The 20,919-nt window shown below is 44.8% G+C and overlaps 4 protein-coding genes across 10 annotated transcripts in view; 2 read left to right on the top strand and 2 right to left on the bottom strand.

Moving 5' to 3' along the window:
- Positions 1-2,105, bottom strand: part of psda (pleckstrin and Sec7 domain containing a) — a 21,113-nt gene extending 19,008 nt beyond the window's left edge. For 2 of the 3 annotated variants that reach the window (XM_054798606.1, XM_054798605.1), the window contains exon 1: positions 412-615. The gene's annotated coding sequence lies outside the window, so the exon portion shown is untranslated. Of the gene's footprint in view, positions 1-411; positions 616-2,073 lie in introns of those variants that run through there. The other variant, XM_054798607.1, reaches the window with a different exon arrangement.
- Positions 1,853-10,787, top strand: LOC129194319 (elongation of very long chain fatty acids protein 6-like). Its single transcript, XM_054799459.1, has 6 exons — positions 1,853-1,913; positions 2,079-2,166; positions 6,996-7,163; positions 8,109-8,240; positions 8,397-8,548; positions 8,634-10,787. The coding sequence occupies exons 1-6, from the start codon at positions 1,853-1,855 to the stop codon at positions 9,053-9,055; spliced, it is 1,023 nt and encodes a 340-aa protein (XP_054655434.1). The 3' UTR covers positions 9,056-10,787.
- Positions 4,278-20,865, bottom strand: aifm2 (apoptosis inducing factor mitochondria associated 2). Of its 2 annotated transcripts, XM_054798563.1 has the most exons (9): positions 18,773-20,865; positions 15,126-15,261; positions 13,769-13,945; positions 11,914-12,029; positions 11,595-11,714; positions 11,368-11,460; positions 11,017-11,278; positions 10,747-10,947; positions 4,278-10,686 (listed from the first exon to the last, which is right to left on the bottom strand). In XM_054798563.1, exons 3-9 carry the CDS (start codon positions 13,941-13,943, stop codon positions 10,535-10,537), a joined length of 1,119 nt encoding a protein of 372 aa, XP_054654538.1. In that variant the 5' UTR covers positions 13,944-13,945; positions 15,126-15,261; positions 18,773-20,865; the 3' UTR covers positions 4,278-10,534. The 2 variants fall into 2 exon arrangements, with proteins under 2 accessions (XP_054654538.1, XP_054654539.1); XM_054798564.1 differs by lacking the exon at positions 15,126-15,261.
- The window catches only part of ninl (ninein-like), a 15,724-nt gene continuing 10,441 nt past the window's right edge, over positions 15,637-20,919 (top strand). For 2 of the 4 annotated variants that reach the window (XM_054798559.1, XM_054798561.1), the window contains exons 1-5: positions 15,640-15,823; positions 17,221-17,420; positions 18,351-18,447; positions 18,520-18,722; positions 20,800-20,866. In XM_054798559.1, the coding sequence (XP_054654534.1) occupies positions 17,235-17,420; positions 18,351-18,447; positions 18,520-18,722; positions 20,800-20,866 (553 nt within the window). In that variant the 5' untranslated portion in view covers positions 15,640-15,823; positions 17,221-17,234. Of the gene's footprint in view, positions 15,824-15,846; positions 17,144-17,220; positions 17,421-18,350; positions 18,448-18,519; positions 18,723-20,799; positions 20,867-20,919 lie in introns of those variants that run through there. The other 2 variants (XM_054798562.1, XM_054798560.1) reach the window with 2 other exon arrangements.

The following is a 20,919-nucleotide window of genomic DNA, read 5'->3' on the forward strand; positions in this document are numbered from 1 at the left end:
CCAATGAAAAGCCAGAAAACCTTGTTGTTATGTGACTAGCTCAAAGAAAAGGTATATGAACATGGCAATGAAAACTTACATACTGCAAGTGAATGCATCGTTGAACTCTGAGCTCACTTTACTGCCTCACACACACACACACGCTCACAAACAAGTGAATCCAGGTCACTTTTTGAGGACTGAAGGAAAGACCAGCGCGCGCGCACACAGAAACACACACACACACACACACACACACACACACAGACGCACACACAGATAAGAAGACGCTTAGTCCTACTTCTCCTGAACGCAAATAGAAAGCTAATAGGATTTTACACACACAGATACACGCACACACACACAGGCCTGCACAGTAGCGCCACAAGTATGCTAAAAAGTGTATTGCCACCAAAGGAGATGTCACTTTACCTGTTTGTCCTCTGCTGCTGGCAGTGTCCTCTGTGTTGCCGTGGTAACCCCTCTTCCTCACTTGCTCTCTCTGAACACTTGTTGTGTGCACGCCGTCGACTCATTGCGCCTCAGCTCCTCCTCTTCCTCCTTTATCAATCAGCTCGACCCTGCCTCTTTCCTCTGGGCGGCGTGCCAGCCAATCATGTCCCCTGGTGCTTGTCCCTTCAGCCAATGAGAAGCAGCGTTGACAGAGAAGCAGCGCTGACAGAGAGCCAGGCAGCTTACCGGTAAGAGGGTGGGTGTTTGGTGGGGGGTGAGGTGAAGGGAGCAGACAGTAATTCCACTGTGTTCCGGTAAGATTAACACACCTGCAGGTTCAGTTCTCCAGGCCACACCCCCAACTGTGATGTCACACTACATGAGGAAGTGGTCCTTGCATCCACATGGAATGTCATGTTTCACTTTTGCATCATTCTACACGCAGACTGTCCTTCAAAGAGCGCGGCTGACAGCTGAGCCAATCACTGAAGATAAACACATCGGGGAAGAACACTAACACAGTGATGGAGGGATGTACCTGCCCAGTGGGCGGAGCTTTAGTGTTGCATTTTCATCATCTTTCACCAACACTGTTAGCTTGATTAATTCACTCTGGTCTTCCATTAGCTGAGGGTGTCATCAAGAACCACAATGTAACCCAGTGATAACGTCATCATCGTCAGAGCCTTCATCATTTGTGGATCGTCACCCAACTCACGTTGGCACCACCGGGTTGTCCAACATGAGCTGTTAAAAAGATGCCACAGCATAATCCTAACTTGCTCCAGCTAAATTCTAGTCCAGTTGCAGACCAAGTCCAAGTGGTGGAATTAGAGAAGCTTGTCAGAAAGTGCAGACAAGCCGAAGTTTAAGCAGAAGCTTCATGTTCTGCATTTCAAGGTCAATTAAAAAATGAAGTTTCATACCATGCGACACAAAGGTAGAGTATCAACACAGTTCAAATGTAATTTACTATTGTTATTACTGTAAATCGTAAATGTGTTGACAAGACATAAATGTGTTGACAAGACAGAAGAATGATAAATACCATGTACCATCACATACAATAATGAACAATAATGTATACCATGATGTACAATAATGTACCATATGTTCATGTCACAACCGGTTTCTGTTAAATAAATGAATCAATTCAAAAATGCTTCCTTTGGGTTAAGTTAATTATTGTCATTTGTCAACCTTCGATGTCTGTGCTGCTCCCTGATTCTCCGCATATGAACAAGATTTGAGTTTTTAGTCTAGTCAAGCTCAGACCATGGACGCCGAATTCCTTTGAAAAATGTCTCGATTCCAAACTGGCAGCGACCGTGAGCGACCGTACTTGCCGTTTTCCTTCCAAGCGTAACTTTTCACGCACGAGCAACACCTACGCTCCAGTTCGGCTCGTCCACACCAAAACATGAAGCTCGTCTTCGGCTTCACTGACAACTTTGGCTCCGAATCGAGGAAGAGCAGAACAGGTCCAAATTGTTGTAACCGTGGCTTGATTTAAAGAAAAAAATGCGAATGCTCTGTTTCTCTGCAAAAGCTCAACGACACCAGAACCAGAACATGTGTAGAACCAAACCAACACCCATGGAACCTTACGAGTCCAGTTTTACTTCACGGAGTTAGCCTTACCTCAGGAGCAGACAAGGAGGACACGGCGAATCCGGGTCAGTACCAGCCTGTCGGTCCGTCTCACCGGCCCTACCGACGAGGTACCGGGAATCGGTACCGGAAGATCGGCGGCCCGCTCGTTTGTGTTACATGGCGGGAAGGACGGAAGGTGGTGTGGTTAGTTTACCTTCTCCACGGTGACTCCGACTTCCGCGTCCAGCGTGTGACGTCACGATGACGTAAGAAACAATCACACGTGAATGTAGTCGTAAATGTGAACTGTCGTGTATTTAACACGCTTCTCGCGCTTGTTTGCAGCTTTCTGACCTTGGTTAATAACTTAGTTAATAACTGTCAATATTTTTTATCTGACACTGAGCGGAGTCCTGATTGTGGGTGTGTATGTGTGGGTGGAGGAGGATGGTTGCATGCAGGGATGACAGTTGAGTTTGCTGATGCTGTTTGGTCTTTTTTTTTTTTTTTTTGCAATAAAGGGGACCACCTTACAAGGTTACAATAGCATCTTTATTCTTAATGATGGTCGTGACAGGCCAGTGTTAAGAGTATGTGGCTGTGCAGTACAGTAACTAGTACAGTAACTATCAATACAGACCCTTTCCAAAAAATTAGAATGTCATGGAAAAGTTGTTTAATTTCCATAATTCCATTCAAAAAGTTAAACTTTCATAGATTATAGATTCAGGGCCCACAATTTAAACAATTTCAAGTATTTATTTGTTTATTTTTACATAATTTGGGCTTCCAGCTCATTAAACCCACGAAAACAAAATAAACAAATTAGAATACTGTGAAGAAATCAGCCCAAATTTTGCAGGGCATGAAAGTTTTAAACTGAGTGTCACACACTAATCATCTACTAAAGTCAAATCACCTGCACAGGCTTCCCCAGGTGTCGTTAAATTGCTTCAGTTTGGTTCAATTGTCTCAGTTCGGTTCAATATGGGGAAGACTGCAGACATGACAACTGGCCAGAAGATCATCATTGATACCCTCCATAGGATGAGTAAGCCACAAAAGTTCATTGCTAAGGAGGCTGGTTGTTCACAGAGTGCTGTGTCCAAGCATATCAATGGAAAGTCTAGAGGAAGGGCAAAATGTGACAGGAGAAGATGCACCAGCAAAAGAGATGACCGTGGGCTTCAGCGGATTATCAAACAGGGAAGATTCAAGAATCTGGCAGAGATCCAGAAAGAGTGGAATGAGGCATTCAGACGCATCCGGGAGATGGGCTACAACTGTCGGTTCCTCGGGTCAAGCCACTTCTGAACCTGAGCCAACGTAGGAAGCATCTCCACTGGGCCAAGGAGAAGAAGGACTGGACTGTTGGCCAGTGGTCCAAGGTCCTCTTTTCCAATGAAAGTAAACTGTGCCTTTCATTTGGGAATCAAGGTCCAAGGGGTTTGGAGGAAGACGGATGAGGAACAGAACCCAAGCTGCCTGAGGTCCAGTGTGAAATATCCACAGTCCGTCATGATTTGGGGTGCAATGTCCGGTGCAGGTGTTGGTAAACTCTGCTTTCTTAAATCCAAGGTCACCGCAACAGTCTACCAGAATGTTTGAGAGGACTTCATGATTCCTTCTGCTGAGGATCTGTATGGAGATGCAGATTTCATCTTCCAGCAGGACCTGGCCCCTGCCCATACCGCCAGAAACACCAAAACCTGGTTTGATGCCCATGCCATCACAGTGCTTGACTGGCCAGCCAAGCCCCATTGAGAATCTATGGGGTATTCTCAAGAGGAAAATGAGGGGCACCAGACCCAACAACAAAGAAGAGCTGACAGCAAGCATCAAGGAAATCTGGGCTTCCATAACTCCCAGGCAATGCCACAGGCTGATTGCTTCAATGCCACGTCTCATCGAGGCAGTGATTAAGGCAAAGGGATTCCCAACCAAGTATTGAAGATTGACACATCGTTTTGAAAGTACCATATTTTGATTGATTTGATGTGATCCTAATTTCTTTCTTTTTTCCTGCAAAAACTGAGAAGTAAATGCTGATTTCTTCAGTATTCAAATGTTTTTAATTCCTGTTTTCGTGGGTTTAATGAGCTGGAAGCCCAAATTACGTAAAAATAAACAAATAAACACTTGAAATCGTTTAAATTGTGGGCCCTGAATCTATAATCTATGAAAGTTTAACTTTTTGAATGGAATTATGGAAGTTAAACAACTTTTCCATGACATTCTAATTTTTTGGAAAGGGTCTGTATATATGAATACAAATACAGTAATCTCCTGTTTGTGGCAGATAATTGACTAATAATCGACCATAGTCAACCACGAAACAGCAATCATTTATGAATTATTTAAAAAAAAAAATCGCAATATAGAGACGACTGTATAAACTCACACAATTGCATTTGATTATTACATTTTTACTAACAGATTGATGGATAACTTGCTTTGAAATGAGAACTGAAGAGAATGTCAAGGAGACAAGCAGACATTCAAATATTTATTTTGGATAACAAGAAATGCTTGGAATATCTTGTTGCATGATCAGATAAAATTAAAGTTTAGGAGAACTGCACGCGGCGCAATTTTTCTGTCAAAATGAAAGATCAAATACATTTAGAAGGGAAACGGTGAAGTGCATTATTGAAACACATTATGCTCAGGCTTTTGCGGGAATGATGTGGTGGGCCACATATGGCCTCCGGGCCTTGAGTTTACCACATGTGGCCTCAACCCAGCAGGTTGATAGAACGTTGAATAAACACTCATGACGTTGAACATTTAAAGTTGAAACAACGTTGCAAAATAGATGTATTTGTCAATTGAGACAATGTTGAAATGTAACATTTAAGCAACATTGTACCGCAACGTTGAAACAACGTTGCAAATAATGGTATTTGTAAATTGTGGCCTAGTGGTTAGCAATACATACAGTCAGGAGATGGGGAAGATCTGGTTTCGAATCTCTGTTGGGCATCTCTTTGTGGAGTTTTCATGTTCTCCCCTTGCGTGCGTGGGTGCGTGGGAGCTTTCCTGTCGTATGTCTCTACGTGTGACCCCGTGGTCTTAGCTGGTTGGAGACGGTCCATACTGATTGTGTGCAAAAGGGGTGTGGAAAAAAAAGCAAGGCCAAAAGCAAGTGATACAGATACTGCGAGTAGAAATGTCTGCTCTGGTCATGCAATCTAACATGTGCCAAGAAAGGCCTATATGTAACTACAGTATATCTAAAACTATGTACTTTCCTCTCGCCTTCTCCGCTCCACTCAGGTAACTCCTCACCACGACAACAACTTTGTTTTGCCACCATCTTCCTGAATCAATCTGCACATGCACAGTAACATGGAATCGTCCATTGCATCAGAAGGGATGGTGGAGAAGTCAAAACCATCATGATAGGTTACGCATATTGTTGTAGTTTTAAGTACATGAATTTAAACTAAAACAGCAATGCAGTGGTTTGAAAAAGTGTTTGTCCCCTTCCTGATTTCTTATTTGTTTGCATGTTTGTCACACTTAAATGTTTCAGATCATCAAATAAATTTAAATATTACTCAATGACAACAAAACTGAACACAAAATGCAATTTTAGTTTTTAAATGAAACCTTTTATTATTAAGGAAGGAAAAAAAAATCCAAACCTACATGGCCCTGTGTGAAAAAGTGATTGCCTCATAAACCTAATAACTAGTTGGGCCACCCTTAGCAGCAACAACTGCAATCAAGCGTTTGCAATAACTGAGTCTCTTACAGCGCTGTGGAGGAATTTTGGCCCACTCGTCTTTGCAGAATTGTTGTAATTCAGCCACACTGGAGGGTTTTCCAGCATGAAGCGTCTTTTTAAGGTCATGCCACAGCATCTCAATACTGTAGGATTCAGGTCAGGACTTTGACTAGGCCATTCCAAAGTCTAAATTTTGTTTTTCTTCAGCCATTCAGAGGTGGACTTGCTGGTGTGTTTTGTCCTGCTGCAGAACCCAAGTTGGTTTCAGCTTGAAGTCACCAACAGATGGCCGGACATTCTCCTTCAGGATTTTTTTTTGGTTGACAGCAGAATTCATGGTTCCATTTATCACAGGCAGCAAAACAGCCCCAGACCATCACACTACCACCACCAGATTTTACTGTGGGTATGATGCTCTTTTCTGAAATGTGCCGTTATTTTTACGCCAGATGTAATGGGACACACACCTTCCAAAAAAGGTAACTTTTGTCTCGTCAGACCACAGAGTATTTTCTCAAAGGTCTTGGGGATCATCAAGATGTTTTCTGCCGAAATTGAGACTAGCCTTAATGTTCTTTTTGTTCAGCAGTGGTTTTGGTCTTGGAACTCTGCAATGCAGGCCTGCAGTTCTTTGGATGTTGTTGTGGGGTGTTTTGTGACCTCTTGGATGAGTCGTCGCTGCGCTCTTGGGTACTTTTGGTTGGCCAGCCACTTCTGGGAAGGTTCACCACTGTTCCATGTTTTTGCCATTTGTGGATGGCTCTCACTGTGGTTGGTTGGAGTCCCAAAGCTTTAGAAATGGCTTTATAACCTTTTCCAGACTGATAGATTATTACTCCATTAATCTCAGTTATGTAATGTTTTAACACAGGGGCAATCAATTTTTCACACAGGGCCATTTTTCATTTAAAAACAGCATTTTGTGTTCAGTTGTGTTGTCACTGAATCATATTTAAATGTGTTTGATGATATGAAACATTTAAGTGTGACAAACATGCAAAAAAAAAGAAAAAATCAGGAATGTGGCAAACACTTTTTCACAACTCTGTATGTACTTAAAATCGAAGTAAAAACAAATCAGTAATCAGTTTTTATGAGACGTTTGGGGACCCCTGGAAATCTCAGTGCCCTTGGCAATTGCTTGTGTGTGCCTAATGGTAAGTCCGCCCCTGGCAAACTACATTGAAATCTCGGTATGCCCCTTCACACACACACTCTCAACCAGTCCATCTGGTTCCAGGTGGGTCCTGGAGGCCACGCCCCCAGCAGGAAATCTACACTCGGGCCAGAGGGAAGCAGGTGAGCTCACACAGGGCCTGACTCGTAACCTCACGATGATGCTGACAGAGTTCGACTTTGAAAGAAACTTCGACCAGCGTGGAGCCATCTCCTGGATGAAGAACAACTGGTGAGAATGACTCTCCTTTGACTGACTGACAAACTGAAATCAACTTCACTGACCTCTTGGTCACTCTGATGATCGGCACACTTCAGTCAGATGATTATGTTTCTTTTCTTTTTTTGTTGTTGTTTCTTTGTGTTTTCTTTGGATGAGAGATGTGTGTAGCAGAACCGCACAAACAAAGAACAGGATAAGTCCAACGTGATTATGTCATCGCATGGCGACTGATCACACAACCTAGGAATGTGTGCAACTTCATATCTGGTCTGTCCAGGTGAGGCCACGCCCACCAGTGACCAAGCCAACCAATCAGAGCAGCGGATGAACATCACATGGTCATCATGTGTGTGAAAACACACACATAACAGTGCAGCTATGACCGGGACTCGAACCTGCACCATCCATCCATTTTCTATGCCATTTATCCTCATTAGGGTTGCGGGAGTATGCTGGAGCCTATCCCAGCTGACTTCAGTTGAGAGGTAGGGAGTGGCAACCCTGGACTGTACGCCAGCCAATCGCAGGGCGCATGTAGACAACCATTCAATTTAGAACATGCATGTTTTTGGAATGTGGGAGGAAACCGGAGTACCTGGAGAAAACATGAGAGAACATCCAAACACAGAGATGCCCAAGCAGAGATTTGAACCTTCTCTATCTCCTGACTTTGTGGCTAACCACATGGCCACCGTGCGACTACACATCTCCACCAAATGAGAGTAAAGTCAAACAGCCCTTGGAACTCATTGTCCTGTGCAGCTCTTGAGGCACCAGGGAGTGAGGTTTACACATAAACTACCACACAGCTACACAAACACACACACTTGTGGCAATGTCCTGCTTTGCTAGGTTTATGCGTGAAAGGCAGATAAATGCCGGATCATTTGTTACGGTTCTGATACTGCAATCTCTGTGTGAAAGAGGCTCAAGTGTGCGTTTGGTCCCCTGCAGGGGCACGGCCTTCGTGTTAAGCGCCGTGTACGGCGCCCTAGTACTTGGAGGGCAGCACTACATGAGGCTCCGCCCTAAAATGAACCTGAGGAGGCCATTGGCTGTCTGGTCGCTCGCTCTCGCGCTATTCAGGTCAGCATTCACGTCTGTTTTAGCAACTTTCATCTCCATGGTGACAGTGACTGAGTCAGAAGTACTGTAAGCAATGACCACCTGGCCTTACCAAGGGTAAAGAGGGACCAATCACATGCATCTGATTGATGACTAACTCTGTGTGTGTGTGTGCAGCATCATGGGTGCCGTGCGTACGGGTTACTTCATGCTTCACGTCCTGAGCAGCGGTGGCTTCCGGCGTTCCGTGTGTGACCAGGTCTTCTATCACGGACCCGTCAGTAAGTTCTGGGCCTACGCCTTCATGCTGAGCAAGGTACCTGAGCTGGGTGAGTCTCATTTCCTGTTTGCATTTCCGCCATTAGCCACGCATCACACATACTGTACATGTGATGCACGTGTGTGTTTTGTCAGGTGACACGCTCTTCATCGTGCTGAGGAAGCAGCGCCTCCTCTTCCTGCACTGGTACCACCATATCACGGTTCTGCTCTACTCGTGGTACTCCTACAAAGACATGGTGGCGGGCGGCGGGTGGTTCATGACCATCAACTACACAGTGCATGCTTTCATGTACAGTTACTACGCCGCACGCGCCGCCGGCTTGCGTGTGCCTCGTGTTCTGGCCGTGGTCGTCACGTGCGCTCAGCTGTTGCAGATGGCGGCGGGTCTTGCGGTGATTGGTCTGGTGTACCGCTGGATGCAACATGGCGACTGCCCCTCCCACCTAGTCAACATTGCCTGGGGGGCACTCATGTACCTCAGCTACCTGCTGCTCTTCTCCAACTTCTTCTATCACTCATACCTCCAGACACGCAAGTGCGGCAAGGCCGAGTAGGCGGGGTTTAAGGTGAAAGCTGCAAAGCCTCCTGGGACACGAGGAACATTAGTGTCACTTCCTGCTGACATGGGTCATAAATGGTAATTCCCTGTCTTTTACATTCACTTCCTGTATGTTTCACTGAAGAACTTTTATTTTGGAAAGCAGAATTGGAGTTTGGACCACCTCACAAATGTCTATTCCAGACAGAACCAGTCTGGCTGTTTATACTGGTGGGGCTAGTTTGCTGCTGGGGCCCCTAATTGCAGGGTGGGGACTGGGAGGTGTGTGATGGTGATTGTAAAGCCTGGATTATGCTCCTGCGTCGAGGCGCCAGTGTACGGTACGGCGCTTGGTCCTCCCCTCCAAAACCGTCCTGTGTAGCATGAAGTGCACTTTAAAAAAAAAAAAAGCACCCTCGCGTCACGGCGGGGCACATCGTAAAGGCTGCGATTGGTCGGCTTTTTTACATTATTTTCTGTGCGTATACGACTCGTTCAGAGGGAGTACAGCCCACTGTCACCATCGCCTTCCCCTCCACTTTCAAATCAATCTTTGCAACAAAAATGTTGTAACGTATTGATTAGCTCCAGCTGCAATAACACTCCGCTTCTCTCCTTAATTACCAAGCTAACAAACTAAATAGTCAGTGAGAGTTGTAATTGCTCACTGGGTTGTCTTAAACAATGCGCCTAGTGTTTTGGCAGACAACTGCACGTCACAAAACTCTGACAAAGGATCAAGGACCCATTGGAGGGAATGGTGTTGGAGGGGACGGCGTTGCAGGGGGATAGCGTTAGAAGGAACGCTGGTTGATGGGAATGGTTGTGGAGGGGATGGCGTTGCAAAGCATGGTGTTGGAAGGGACAGCGTTGGAGGGGATGGCATTGGAGGGGATGGCATTGGAAGGGACAGCGATGGAGGGGAAAGCGTTGGAAGGGACGGGTTGGAGGGGACAGCATTGGAGGGGACGGTGTTGAAGGGTCGGTGTTAGAAGGGACGGCAAGTGACGACGCAGAAGCATAAACCAGGCTTTAGGACCCGTGACAGAAACAGAACATAGAAGAACATTAGTCTTTTTTTGGGGGGGGGTTGAGCCCATAATGATTGACAGAGGTGACTTCACAGAGCCCCAGTATCGTTGGGGACACAGATGACCCTGTGTCCTCATGTTACCAGCATCCAAATTAACAATCTATGAATTGTCCTCCAGTGACTTTACTGATCAGTTAACGCCTCTTCTCATGATGCAATGATGTTGCCATGGTAACAAGATACCTTGTGAGGTTTTTTAAAATTTACGTTCAGGAGGCAAATGATGGCTCCGGGCTAGACACGTATCCAAGAGTTCCTTCTGATTATTTATGACTTTGTGTGATGAGCAAGTTCATTTAATGATAAATTATTCAACATGAGTAAAGGAAGTTGTTTTGTTCAGTTCTTCATGTGGACACAAGCTTGTGACAAAAGAAAATGTCACTCAATCAATGGCACGTGTCAGGGTTGCACCTGGCACATGTCCTTCCAGCTCTTCCACACCAGCAGGTCCCGACTCTTCACCATGGCAACCAGGCAGCGAGGTAACCTGAGGCCATTAAACTGTCCGACGCCGTCGTCCCGGCCCATGGCAAGCAGCATGGTGACGTTGCCTAGCAACACAGGCCGCTCAGACCAAGTGACGCGACACGATTGAGAGAGGCGGTGTTTACCTGTGCGGTACGAGGTCAGCGGCTTCCCGCTCAGACTGTTGACGATGTTGCTCACGGCGACAGCGGCATGCAGCCCGGCCAGGTACGCCGTTTTGGGCTCTTGCACATTGGTGCAGTCGCCCACGGCGTAAATGTTCGAAAAAGCTTCCACCTGCAGATGCTGGTTGACCTTCAGGGCGCCATTTTGTGCCAAACTTCCAGCTGGGCACAAGAGAAGACAAGTTTGCCGGGGAGTCAAAGTGTCATGTCTGCATGCGGCTCTGGACTCACGGAAGTTGGACTCATAGGCGGCTGAGTTGACCTTCAGTCCGCTGCAGTTGATAATCAGGTCCGTGGTCAGTCTGGTTCCGTTCTCCGTGGTGACCTCCATGTTCTTCTGGGTCACATTGAAAGTCAGACTGGAGAGGTTGGACACTTTCTGACCCAGCAGTAGCTCAACCCCTTTTTCCAGCAGAACCTCCTTGGCCTGGCGCCGCACGCTGATAAGGAGCTCTGGGTCGGCCAGGCCGCCTCGGGCATGGACCAGAACCACCTGAAGAAACCACCACCGTTATATCGGATGCGTTTTTACAAAGTGGTGACTTTTTTATATAATAATAAGGCAGCTCAGTTTGCCCACACCTTCTTTTGTGGATATTCGGTCTTGATCTCAGCCGCCATCTCCACGCCTGTCGAGCCTCCACCCACCACCAGCACAGAGTCAGCCGTCTGGATCTGATACACACACACGCACGCACACACACACACACACACACGCACGCACGCACACACACGCACGCACACACACACGTACGTACGTGTGGTCGGCTAATGTTACAATAGTCATTTTTTTGCTTACATGAGCACACCTGCTTGACAAACTCCTTGTAAGCCTGAATGGCGTTCTCATACGACGCCACTGTGTTGAACTTCCCGGGAAAAGGCCCGTCAGTTCCCGTGCACAGGATGAGGTGTGAAAAGCGGACCTCCTGCAGCACAGTACACTTTCACGATCCTTGACGATGAAGAGCAGTCACACAAACAGTGGAGTAGATGTTAGGGGTGTAACGGGACGCTACACGCTACCTAATGTGTAGCGTATGGGAAATAATTAGGAATACATGTGGCGTTCCAGGCCTAATAAATGTTCATAAGAGTGACATAAGTGTGTCATGAGCACAGTGGTACCATCCCTCCTTCCAGGACCACCACTTGGCGCTCAGTGTCGACTCGCGCCACCCGACCTTGAAGAAAACTGTCTCCGAACGTGTCAGCGTATGGGATGAAGGTCCTCTGAGCAAAGCCTGGGGAGGTCACAGGTGAGTTATAGATTCAAGCTTAAATTACATATATAGTATAGGACAGTGGCCCCCAACCCCTGGGCCGCACAGAAAAAAAATAATTTCCATTATTTCATTTTTTAATGATTTATTTTGAAAAGTGGCCGGATTCTCTCTGTTACATCCGTCTCACTTGACGCATGTCCATTGTGCGTGTGCTAACTTTCTCTCATGCCGCACAGATAGACTACTACTGTATATTTACCATTTTTCTTTCACCTCATATTTGGTCTGAAATGCTGATACTATGTAGGAATGCATAAAGGTAAGTTTTAAGGACTTATTGAGTGCTAATGTGCACATTTGTCTCAAATTAATTCATGCTAGCGATGTAATAATCTTTCTGGAAAAACTTGGCTGGAACTTGAACTGGTGGATGGTGGGTCGGCATATTGGAGTGAGTGCCCTATAGCACTCCAATTGTAATGAAGTGCTTTGAAAGGATAGTCATGACCCACATCAAAAAAAGCATCCCGCCCACTGTGGACCCTCTACAGTTTGCATACCGCCAGAACCGGTCCACTGATGATGCAGTCAACACTGCCATCCACACAGCCCTTTCTCACCTACAGGGCCAGGACACATATGTCAGAATGCTATTTATAGACTATAGCTCTGCTTTTAATACAGTCAGCCCCCACAAACTCACAAATAAGCTCCTCACACTTGGCCTGTCACCCTCCCTCTGTAACTGGGTGTTTAACTTTCTAACAGGCAGGCCCCAGTCAGTCAGAGTCCACAATCGCACATCCAGCTCAAGAATTGTGAGCATTGGGACCCCACAGGGGTGTGTGCTGAGTCCGCTCCTCTACACGCTCTTCACCTACGATTGGGTGGCCTGCCAGAACAACACCAGCATCATTAAATTTGCGAATGTCACTACAGTCATCGGACTGATCACTGGTGGTGTTGAAACGTCATACAGAAGAGAGGTGGCGGACCTCATAGCTTGGTGTCATGATAACAATCTCCTTCTCAATACAGATAAGACTAAAGAGATGATCATTGACCCAAGAACAAGGGAAAAGGAGCCGCATAAATCCCTGTTTATTGATGAGACTGAGGTGGAGAGGATGAAAACCTTCAAGTTCCTTGGCACACACATCAGCGAGGACCTCACCTGGTCTCACAACACCCAACAAATTATGAAGTCCCAAAGGAGACTGTACTTCCTGAGAAGACTGAGGAAATTTGGCATGTCCACCAAAATCCTGAGTTGCTTCTATAGGTGCACTATCGAAAGTGTCCTTACCGCCTTCATCACTGTTTGGTACGTTACTGTACAACACGTGATAGGAAGGCACTCCAGCGGGTGATCAAGACCTCACAGCACATTGTTGGGGCAGCCCTCCCCTCACTGCAAGACATTTATAAATCTCGTGTCCTACGAAGAACAAACAACCTCATCAAGGACAGCACACATCCACAACACTCATTATTCACACTCCTACCGTGAGGCAGACGCTACAGGAGTTTGAAGTCCAGGACCACAAGACATAGCAGAACTACCTATTTTACTGTGCATAAGACAATAAAAAAAACCTCTTGAATCTTAATTTGATGTTATTCATGTCTTAGTTTTAGACAAAACATAATAAATAAGATAAATTAGATCGCTCGGTCCGGGAGTCAAAAAGGGTTGGGGACCACTAGTATAGGACTTATACGTGACGATGATGCTAATGGAGGAGGAGGAAGAGTACCTGGCTGCACGGATGCTCTTAACGCTGCCACGTTGTGATGGAAGGCGTCCCGCATGTCAATCAAAGTGAAGCTCAGGCCTCCACGCTTCAGATGCTGTGCAGCGGCCACACCCCCAAAGCCCCCGCCCACCACCACCACGTGCACGCCCTCCACTGAAGAGCTCTGACCGCCCATCCCTGCGTGCAAGCACACACACACACACATACATTAGCTGAGAATCAGGCTCATGCAGTGTTCAGTTGTGTTAGGAGCATATATCTTTTACTTTTTATTGTGCAAAGCAGAAAGAAGAATATTTCTGATGCAATGATGCAAGTGAGTGTGAATCAAATTATTATAATACGATCCAATGCACAAAAGCGCAATTTCGTCCCACGTGCTTTCAACTGGGCCATTGATTGGTTTCAAGCACGTGCACCACGTCACTTCCGGTGAGCAGATGGGGGGCAAGCATTAGATACAGCCACATACACGCTCATGTTTGTGCAATATTTTGGAAATTAAAACGAATAACGGCGTCTATCGTTGAAATTATTTGCTTGAGTGTCCATTGTGTGATGCATGAAAACATGAAATAGTTGAAACCAAGACCATGGAAAAGTAGTGAAAACTTATCTCAGCGTCAGACATAATAAAAGTAATGCTTCTAACATGCCAATTTACGTTCTTACACCAAATCAGTGCGCATGATGTTGTATGTGTCGTCCTTCGTTTCGCTTCACTGTTCACGGTCCATAGCCAATTTTTAGCCGGATTGTACGTACTATTTCCGGGCTGCTAAAAGCTAGCTAGCAAGCCTCACTACCAAGCCCTCTGTGGGGCATCGCTGGACTTTCTTACAGGTGGCTGCATTTCACATTATCGACTTCCAACAATGTTTTAACTTTGCTTTCCGTATAAATTGTGCTTCTCGTTGCTTACTATAAACTTGAACGTGTTTACTCGACGAGAGCGACAGCTGGTTAGCAAACGCCGAAAAAGGTTGCTGCTCGGCGGCATTTGGTTGTTTCCTGAACTTTTTTCCCATTGTGATGGAATATCTTACTCATACCGTTTTCCTAAATACATATTTGAACGATTTCCACATGCGAGAACTGCAAATATATGCGGCATTTTACATGACTCTTTACGAATACGCACGTTTGCCCCCCATCTCTTTGAGTTGGGGCCGACAACCGGATGTGGCGTCACGTGAAACGCAGCAACGCTGGCAAACTAGCACCAAAGCGACAGTAAATGTTTACGTAACTCTGACTTTCCTTCGTCTTCCAATGAAACTCCTCACTCGACTCTTTAAATGTGAAATCAATGCCATAAATGTTATTATGTCTTCACAAAATGAAAACAAATACTCACCAACTGAAGCTGTTCAGGTTTGCTGTCTGACTTTTCAAATCTTAACGGTCATGCTCCCTCGGGACTTCCGTCACTGGCTGCCCACCAATCACATCACCCCTCCCACTAGACAGGGCGGGCTCTCGTCATGCCTTCACTGTTTGTGCGATACGCAGAAATGATGGCATTTGATAGTTTAATGTAAATATAATGTACAATAACCCTGTTCACTCGCACTTAAGTAAAAATTTAATGCTTTTAAACAAAAGGTCCACAGCACGACATTCAATCATGACGCTCCCTCCAGCGGTGGAAACTTTCATTCCAACACTTTTTTTAACAGTAAAATGTGCGAATAGCGGAAGTTTATCAAAAATAAAAGTCCAAATTTAAGACAGCCAAGAAGATGAATAATAGCTGCATTTCGCGATTATGTAAACTCGTTTCTGTGATGGGTTGTGCTTCTCTCACCAAAACAGAGCGGTGCAGTAATTCGACATCCTACAAGCTTTATTTTGGACACTGACCGGAAGAGGCACACTCTTTTTTTGGGGGGGTGGGGGAATTGGTCCGTCGGTCGGTACCAGTGTGATCCTTTAAAAGTCTCACTGGGATTCGGCGGACTCACGGTGGACTGTCTGGTGCTGCAGGACAAGGACGATGGACAAAACTTGAACTTTTATTTCGGGCGGGAAGCGGAGGAAGTCAACTTTATTTCGGTAAGAGCCTTGCGATGGACGAGCTAACCGCTAACTTGTCTTGTCCTCCCCGGAGTCCTTACCGGGACAGTCGCTCCACGTTGGAGAGTAGAAGCAACGAGAGGGACACATTGATTTGTCCACCGTTTTTAGTCTGTCCATTGTCCCCACTGCGCGCGCCTCGTTACCATGGAGATCATCAACCCGCGAGACTCCTCACGCAGCTCATTGACTAGTTTATTGTTTTGTTTATTATTGATTATTAATATTTATCAGTACTAGTTTATCATGGCTATTTTTATTATAATGGCTATTTTTTATTGTTGTTTGTTAGTGCTAGTTTGCTATCATGACTATTTTTACTATCATCCTTATTTATTACTGCTAGTTTGCTATCATGACTATTTTTATTATGATTATATATTAGTGCTAGTTTGCTATCATGACTATTTATATTGCTATTATTTATTAGTGCTAGTTTTTTATCATGACTATTGTTATTATTATCATTATGTATTATTATTGCTAGTTTGTTATTATCCATCCATTTTCTATGCTGCTTATCATTAGGTTCAATCATACCTATGGACAAACGGAGATTCGAACCCAGGTCATCCCGATCTCCTGACTGACTGTGTGGCCAACATGCTAACCACTAGTCCACCATGCGGCCCTAGTTTGTTACTATGGCTATTATTATCTTTAGTTAGTGCCAGTTTGTTATCATGACTATGATTAGTAATATTTATTAAATCTATTTTATTATTATTAGTATTATTCAGGTGTAGTAGTTTGCTGTGCTTGAATAAGGATAACTATTATGATGGTCATTTATTAAGAAGTGATGGTTATTAAAGTGGTTTGTTATGATGGGTAGGTTATTTTTTACAGTGGCTAGCCTTGCAGTGGTAGTTTGTTGTTATTGTTATTATTATTATAATTAAGTTTACTGTGATTGATCATTTTTAATAATAGTAGATTATTATGATGTCATTTTGAAGTAGTATTTTTCTGGTTATGAAAATTGTTATGATGAGTATGGTTTGTTTTCTTGCAGTGGTAATTTATTATGATAGTTGTTTTAACAGTGGTAGTTTATTATCAAGGGTAGTTTTTATTCATAGTAGTTTCTCATTGTAGTTTTTTATAAAATAGTGTTATTTTGTTTTGGTAGATTAGTTTTAGAAGGCAGTTACGAGGGTTCATTTTGTAATGTTGATAGTGCTAGTTCATCCTAATGCCTTGTTGGTATTTTAGCACTTTCAGCAGAGGAGCGATGGAAAAGTGGAAAGAAAGGATGGATGGAGATGTTTGGAGCGGGCTTGACAGCAAATGACATCTGTTGCGTAATAATCTTTGGATCATCCCTTATAATCTCATGTTATCACACACGCTCATTGTACCTCATGGCGTGGCAGCGTGATGTGTTGGGATGGAGGAGGCGGAGCCAAGCCACTACGTCGCCCAGCTGAAGGCGGAGTTTGACAGCTGCGACACGACGTCCACGGGCTTCCTGGACCGCGAGGCAGTGACGGCGCTCTGCAGGAAGTTGCAGCTGGACGCTCACCTACCACTGCTGCTGGACTCGCTGCTGGGAGGAGGAAGCACCTACGCCAGGGTGAGCCTCACTGCCACCCCCTCATGTTTCCGACAGGACTGCAATCTACCTGCGGCATTTGTTTGCCGGGGGGGTGTAGTTGCCGTTATTATCTATTTTGCATAATTGGCCATGACACAAAACCTCAGACTCAGCGTTTTGTGGTTCGTGTCATAAGAAATGTGCCCTTACTTGCCAACATAACATGAAGTTATTGACTTACGGGTGTTTTAAAGATATAAAGGTAATGTGCACGTCATTAGACATACAGTATACAGTACTGTATAAGCGGCGTGCACAATAATTATCACACCGATAATTAGTGAGCTGATATGAGGGAATTATGACATAAATCCGATAAAAATAGCTCCAAAAACTGATAATGAAAGAAACACTCCAGTGAGGCGAGATTGTCTGTACTGCGCGGGTGCGCAAATCAATTGCTTCTTTTTTCTCCTGTCTGTGACTTATCATAACTTCCCCTGAGTTCACTTGTAAACAAACATTCACTTTCCGAGGAAGACATTTCACATGCTCGTTGTAGCAAATGCTGCGCGATGAGGGGGGGGGACCCCATCAAGCACCCAAAAAAACCTTATCAGCCACCTGAAACACCAGCACCGCTGTGTTTGAAAAGGTTTGCCAGAGACCTCTGTGGCACCACACTGACTGCTTGGAGCATGTGCCCAAATGCAGTGCACCTTGCTGGGCCACACCAGGTGGCTCCTCCCGCTCTATACTCTGGTTCTCTTGATAGGAATGATGTCGTAGTAGTAATATCATGAGATTTGATTAGGACAAATCAAAAGGTACAGTTGGTCAAATCCTAATTTGTTCAAGTCCTTCTTACCTCCAGGTGTGCACAAACTACAGTTAAATCTAAATAAAAAAGATGCCACAAATAGATGAATATATGGGAAAATTCATGTGACCTGTATTGTTGCTATGCAGGTCAACTTTGAGGAGTTTAAAGACAACTTTGTGGACGTCTTGTCTCGCTCGCTGGACGTCAGCACGTCAGAGGACGACAGCAGCTACCTGGAGCCAGGTACGGGGGAAGACAAGATGAGTGCTAATTAACGGTTTGAGTCATGTTTGTTGACAGTGTGTGTCTCTGTAGTTGTCCCAGACGAGGTGAAGCCAAAGTTTGTGAAAGGTGAAAAACGTTACGGTCGACGCTCGCGGCCCGACGCCCGGCCTGACGCTGCATTGAGCTGTCACTCAGACATCTCGCCACCGTCCGACGCCCAGAACGCCGACTCGTCACCATCGGGTGTTCGCAGGCCTAAAGTACGCCGGTCTACGTCTCTGGATAGCGTGGAGGTATGGAAACATACATGCTGAGATGTTGATGCCGCATTGAAATACAGTACCTGGGAAGGGAGGGTGAGGTTGGGGGTGTTGTAGGGAGTTGTGGAGCTTTGTTCAGGAAGTGGGATCGTGAGGAATGTGACTGCTGGCAGATGCTGGTTCAGATCCAAGATGTCTCCCTGCCTCCTTCTACGTTGTTGCATTCCAGCTTTCTGTTGAAATCCTGACGGTACATTGCAGCTGTTTTATTCCTCTTGTTCCATTCCAGTGTTTTCTTTGCATTATTCTTCTTTTAGAGACACTGCTGATCTCTTTGGGATCCACTGCCAAAGGTGTTGATCCCTTCTGATCTTTTTGTCTTGGATTTGTGGTCCAACATCAGATCCACTAGGATTCTTCATCTGAGCGGGTCTTCCCACTTTTGTTTTCAGGCTAGCAATGTTGTGGAAGCCAAGGTCTCAGTGGTGCATCAGCCACCGAATAAATGACTACAGTACAGTCATCCCCCGCAATATCGCGGTTGGATTAGCACTCCCTCGCTGTATCGCGTTTTTTCAGAAATGAATTAATGAATAAATGATGGCTGTTTGGTGGTAGACTATGGTCTATTACTAGTCAACACATTTTGAAATACATGTGATATGTAGTATTCTACTCACTAGGCGGCAGTAATGACACAAAACATTGAGACATTACCTTAACTAGCAATGTGTGATACCACTGATTTTGTTTCCAATCTTATACTGAGTAAAATTCAGGCTGGTATCGGCGATACTGATCCAATACTTTGTGCAAATCACCAAATGTGCCTAATGTGTACACTTAAAAGCAGCACCTAAAGTACACCTAAAAAGCAGTGTATTTAAATAAATTAATAATTTAAATAAACTAATAATTTAAGAATTAATTAATTAATTTTAAGCCCTAAAGTATATTGAGGTATAAACAAGCTATTATACAAGAACAGAAAAAACTGAGGACAAAATCATATAAAATCTGTGAAAATTGTATTTTAAACAATAAAAAAAATAAGTTAAACAATAAAACCATTAAAATAAATGATTAATTATTAAGAACGACAGTAAAAATTCAAACTTTATTCACAGTTCACACATGGCTGTTAAAATAGGTCACCCTTTCAACAAACGTTTCTGAAGAGCTGGTATCAGAAGTACCGATATTTCAGTATCGATCCGCACACTACTACATTACATTACTTGCATGAAGTCAGCCATGGCATGTCCGACATGATAGAGTAGATGGTCTCCTACCATCCCGTATAGGAGTGGTAAGTTTTTGGCTGCTAAAGTTTAGAAAAAAATCATTCGAAGCTAACTGGTTAGCTCGCCAGCTTGCTAGTTAGCGGTCGTGTCGAGTCCCTGCAGCAAGAGTTGCAATGTGGTGTAAACAATGACTAATAGGAGTGTAAAGGTGACTATACTGTATATAATGCTATTTCATGTCTTCAGGGCTCTAATAATGTTAAAAACATAACAGTATTTAGAAAGTCATAAACAGGTTTTCTTTGCTCCAACTACGAAAATATTTTATTTATTAACATTGAGTATCCCGGAAATTGGAACCAATTAACCGCTAAAACGAGGGATGACTGGACACATACCTTCCTGATTGTCAGACCGAGGAGCCATCTGTGCTCTGGCGCCACCCTGACGAGAGAGCTGTTTCTTATTATTTCATTTCTTGCCAACAGTTGCACTGTTTGTAGTCACGTCTGATGAATTCTCTCACATACACGTGAGTGTTAGGATGCAAGGTCATGCACACACCCACATGCATAAATTGCAGTCAATGCACTGTTGCAGCAAATAACTTTTGTTTAAATGCCTCTGGGCATCTTTTTCCCACAGATGTCACAGCTGCTGCTTTTTTAATGCTAAGCTCTTTGGCGTGACGCGCACGCGAACACACACACACACACACACACACAGAGCAGCCCTGTGACGCGGCTGAGCACCCTCTTGTCAAAAGCAAACTTGTCCTGACAGGGACACAAAGCATCCACACTGTTATTCCAGTGTCTATCCAACAGGCGGATGCACACGGCGTGATTGATGTGTTTTCTCTGCAGAGCCTGAAGTCTGATGGCGAGCCAGGAAGTCCCAAGGATGTCACCCAGATATCCTTTCAGTCTAAAGGTACACAGTGCAATTCCCACAGATGCACTAATGTGGGCACACAGCAGGAATAG

This window comes from Dunckerocampus dactyliophorus, chromosome 14, assembly GCF_027744805.1.
Source record: "Dunckerocampus dactyliophorus isolate RoL2022-P2 chromosome 14, RoL_Ddac_1.1, whole genome shotgun sequence".
Taxonomy (NCBI): Eukaryota; Metazoa; Chordata; class Actinopteri; order Syngnathiformes; family Syngnathidae; genus Dunckerocampus; species Dunckerocampus dactyliophorus.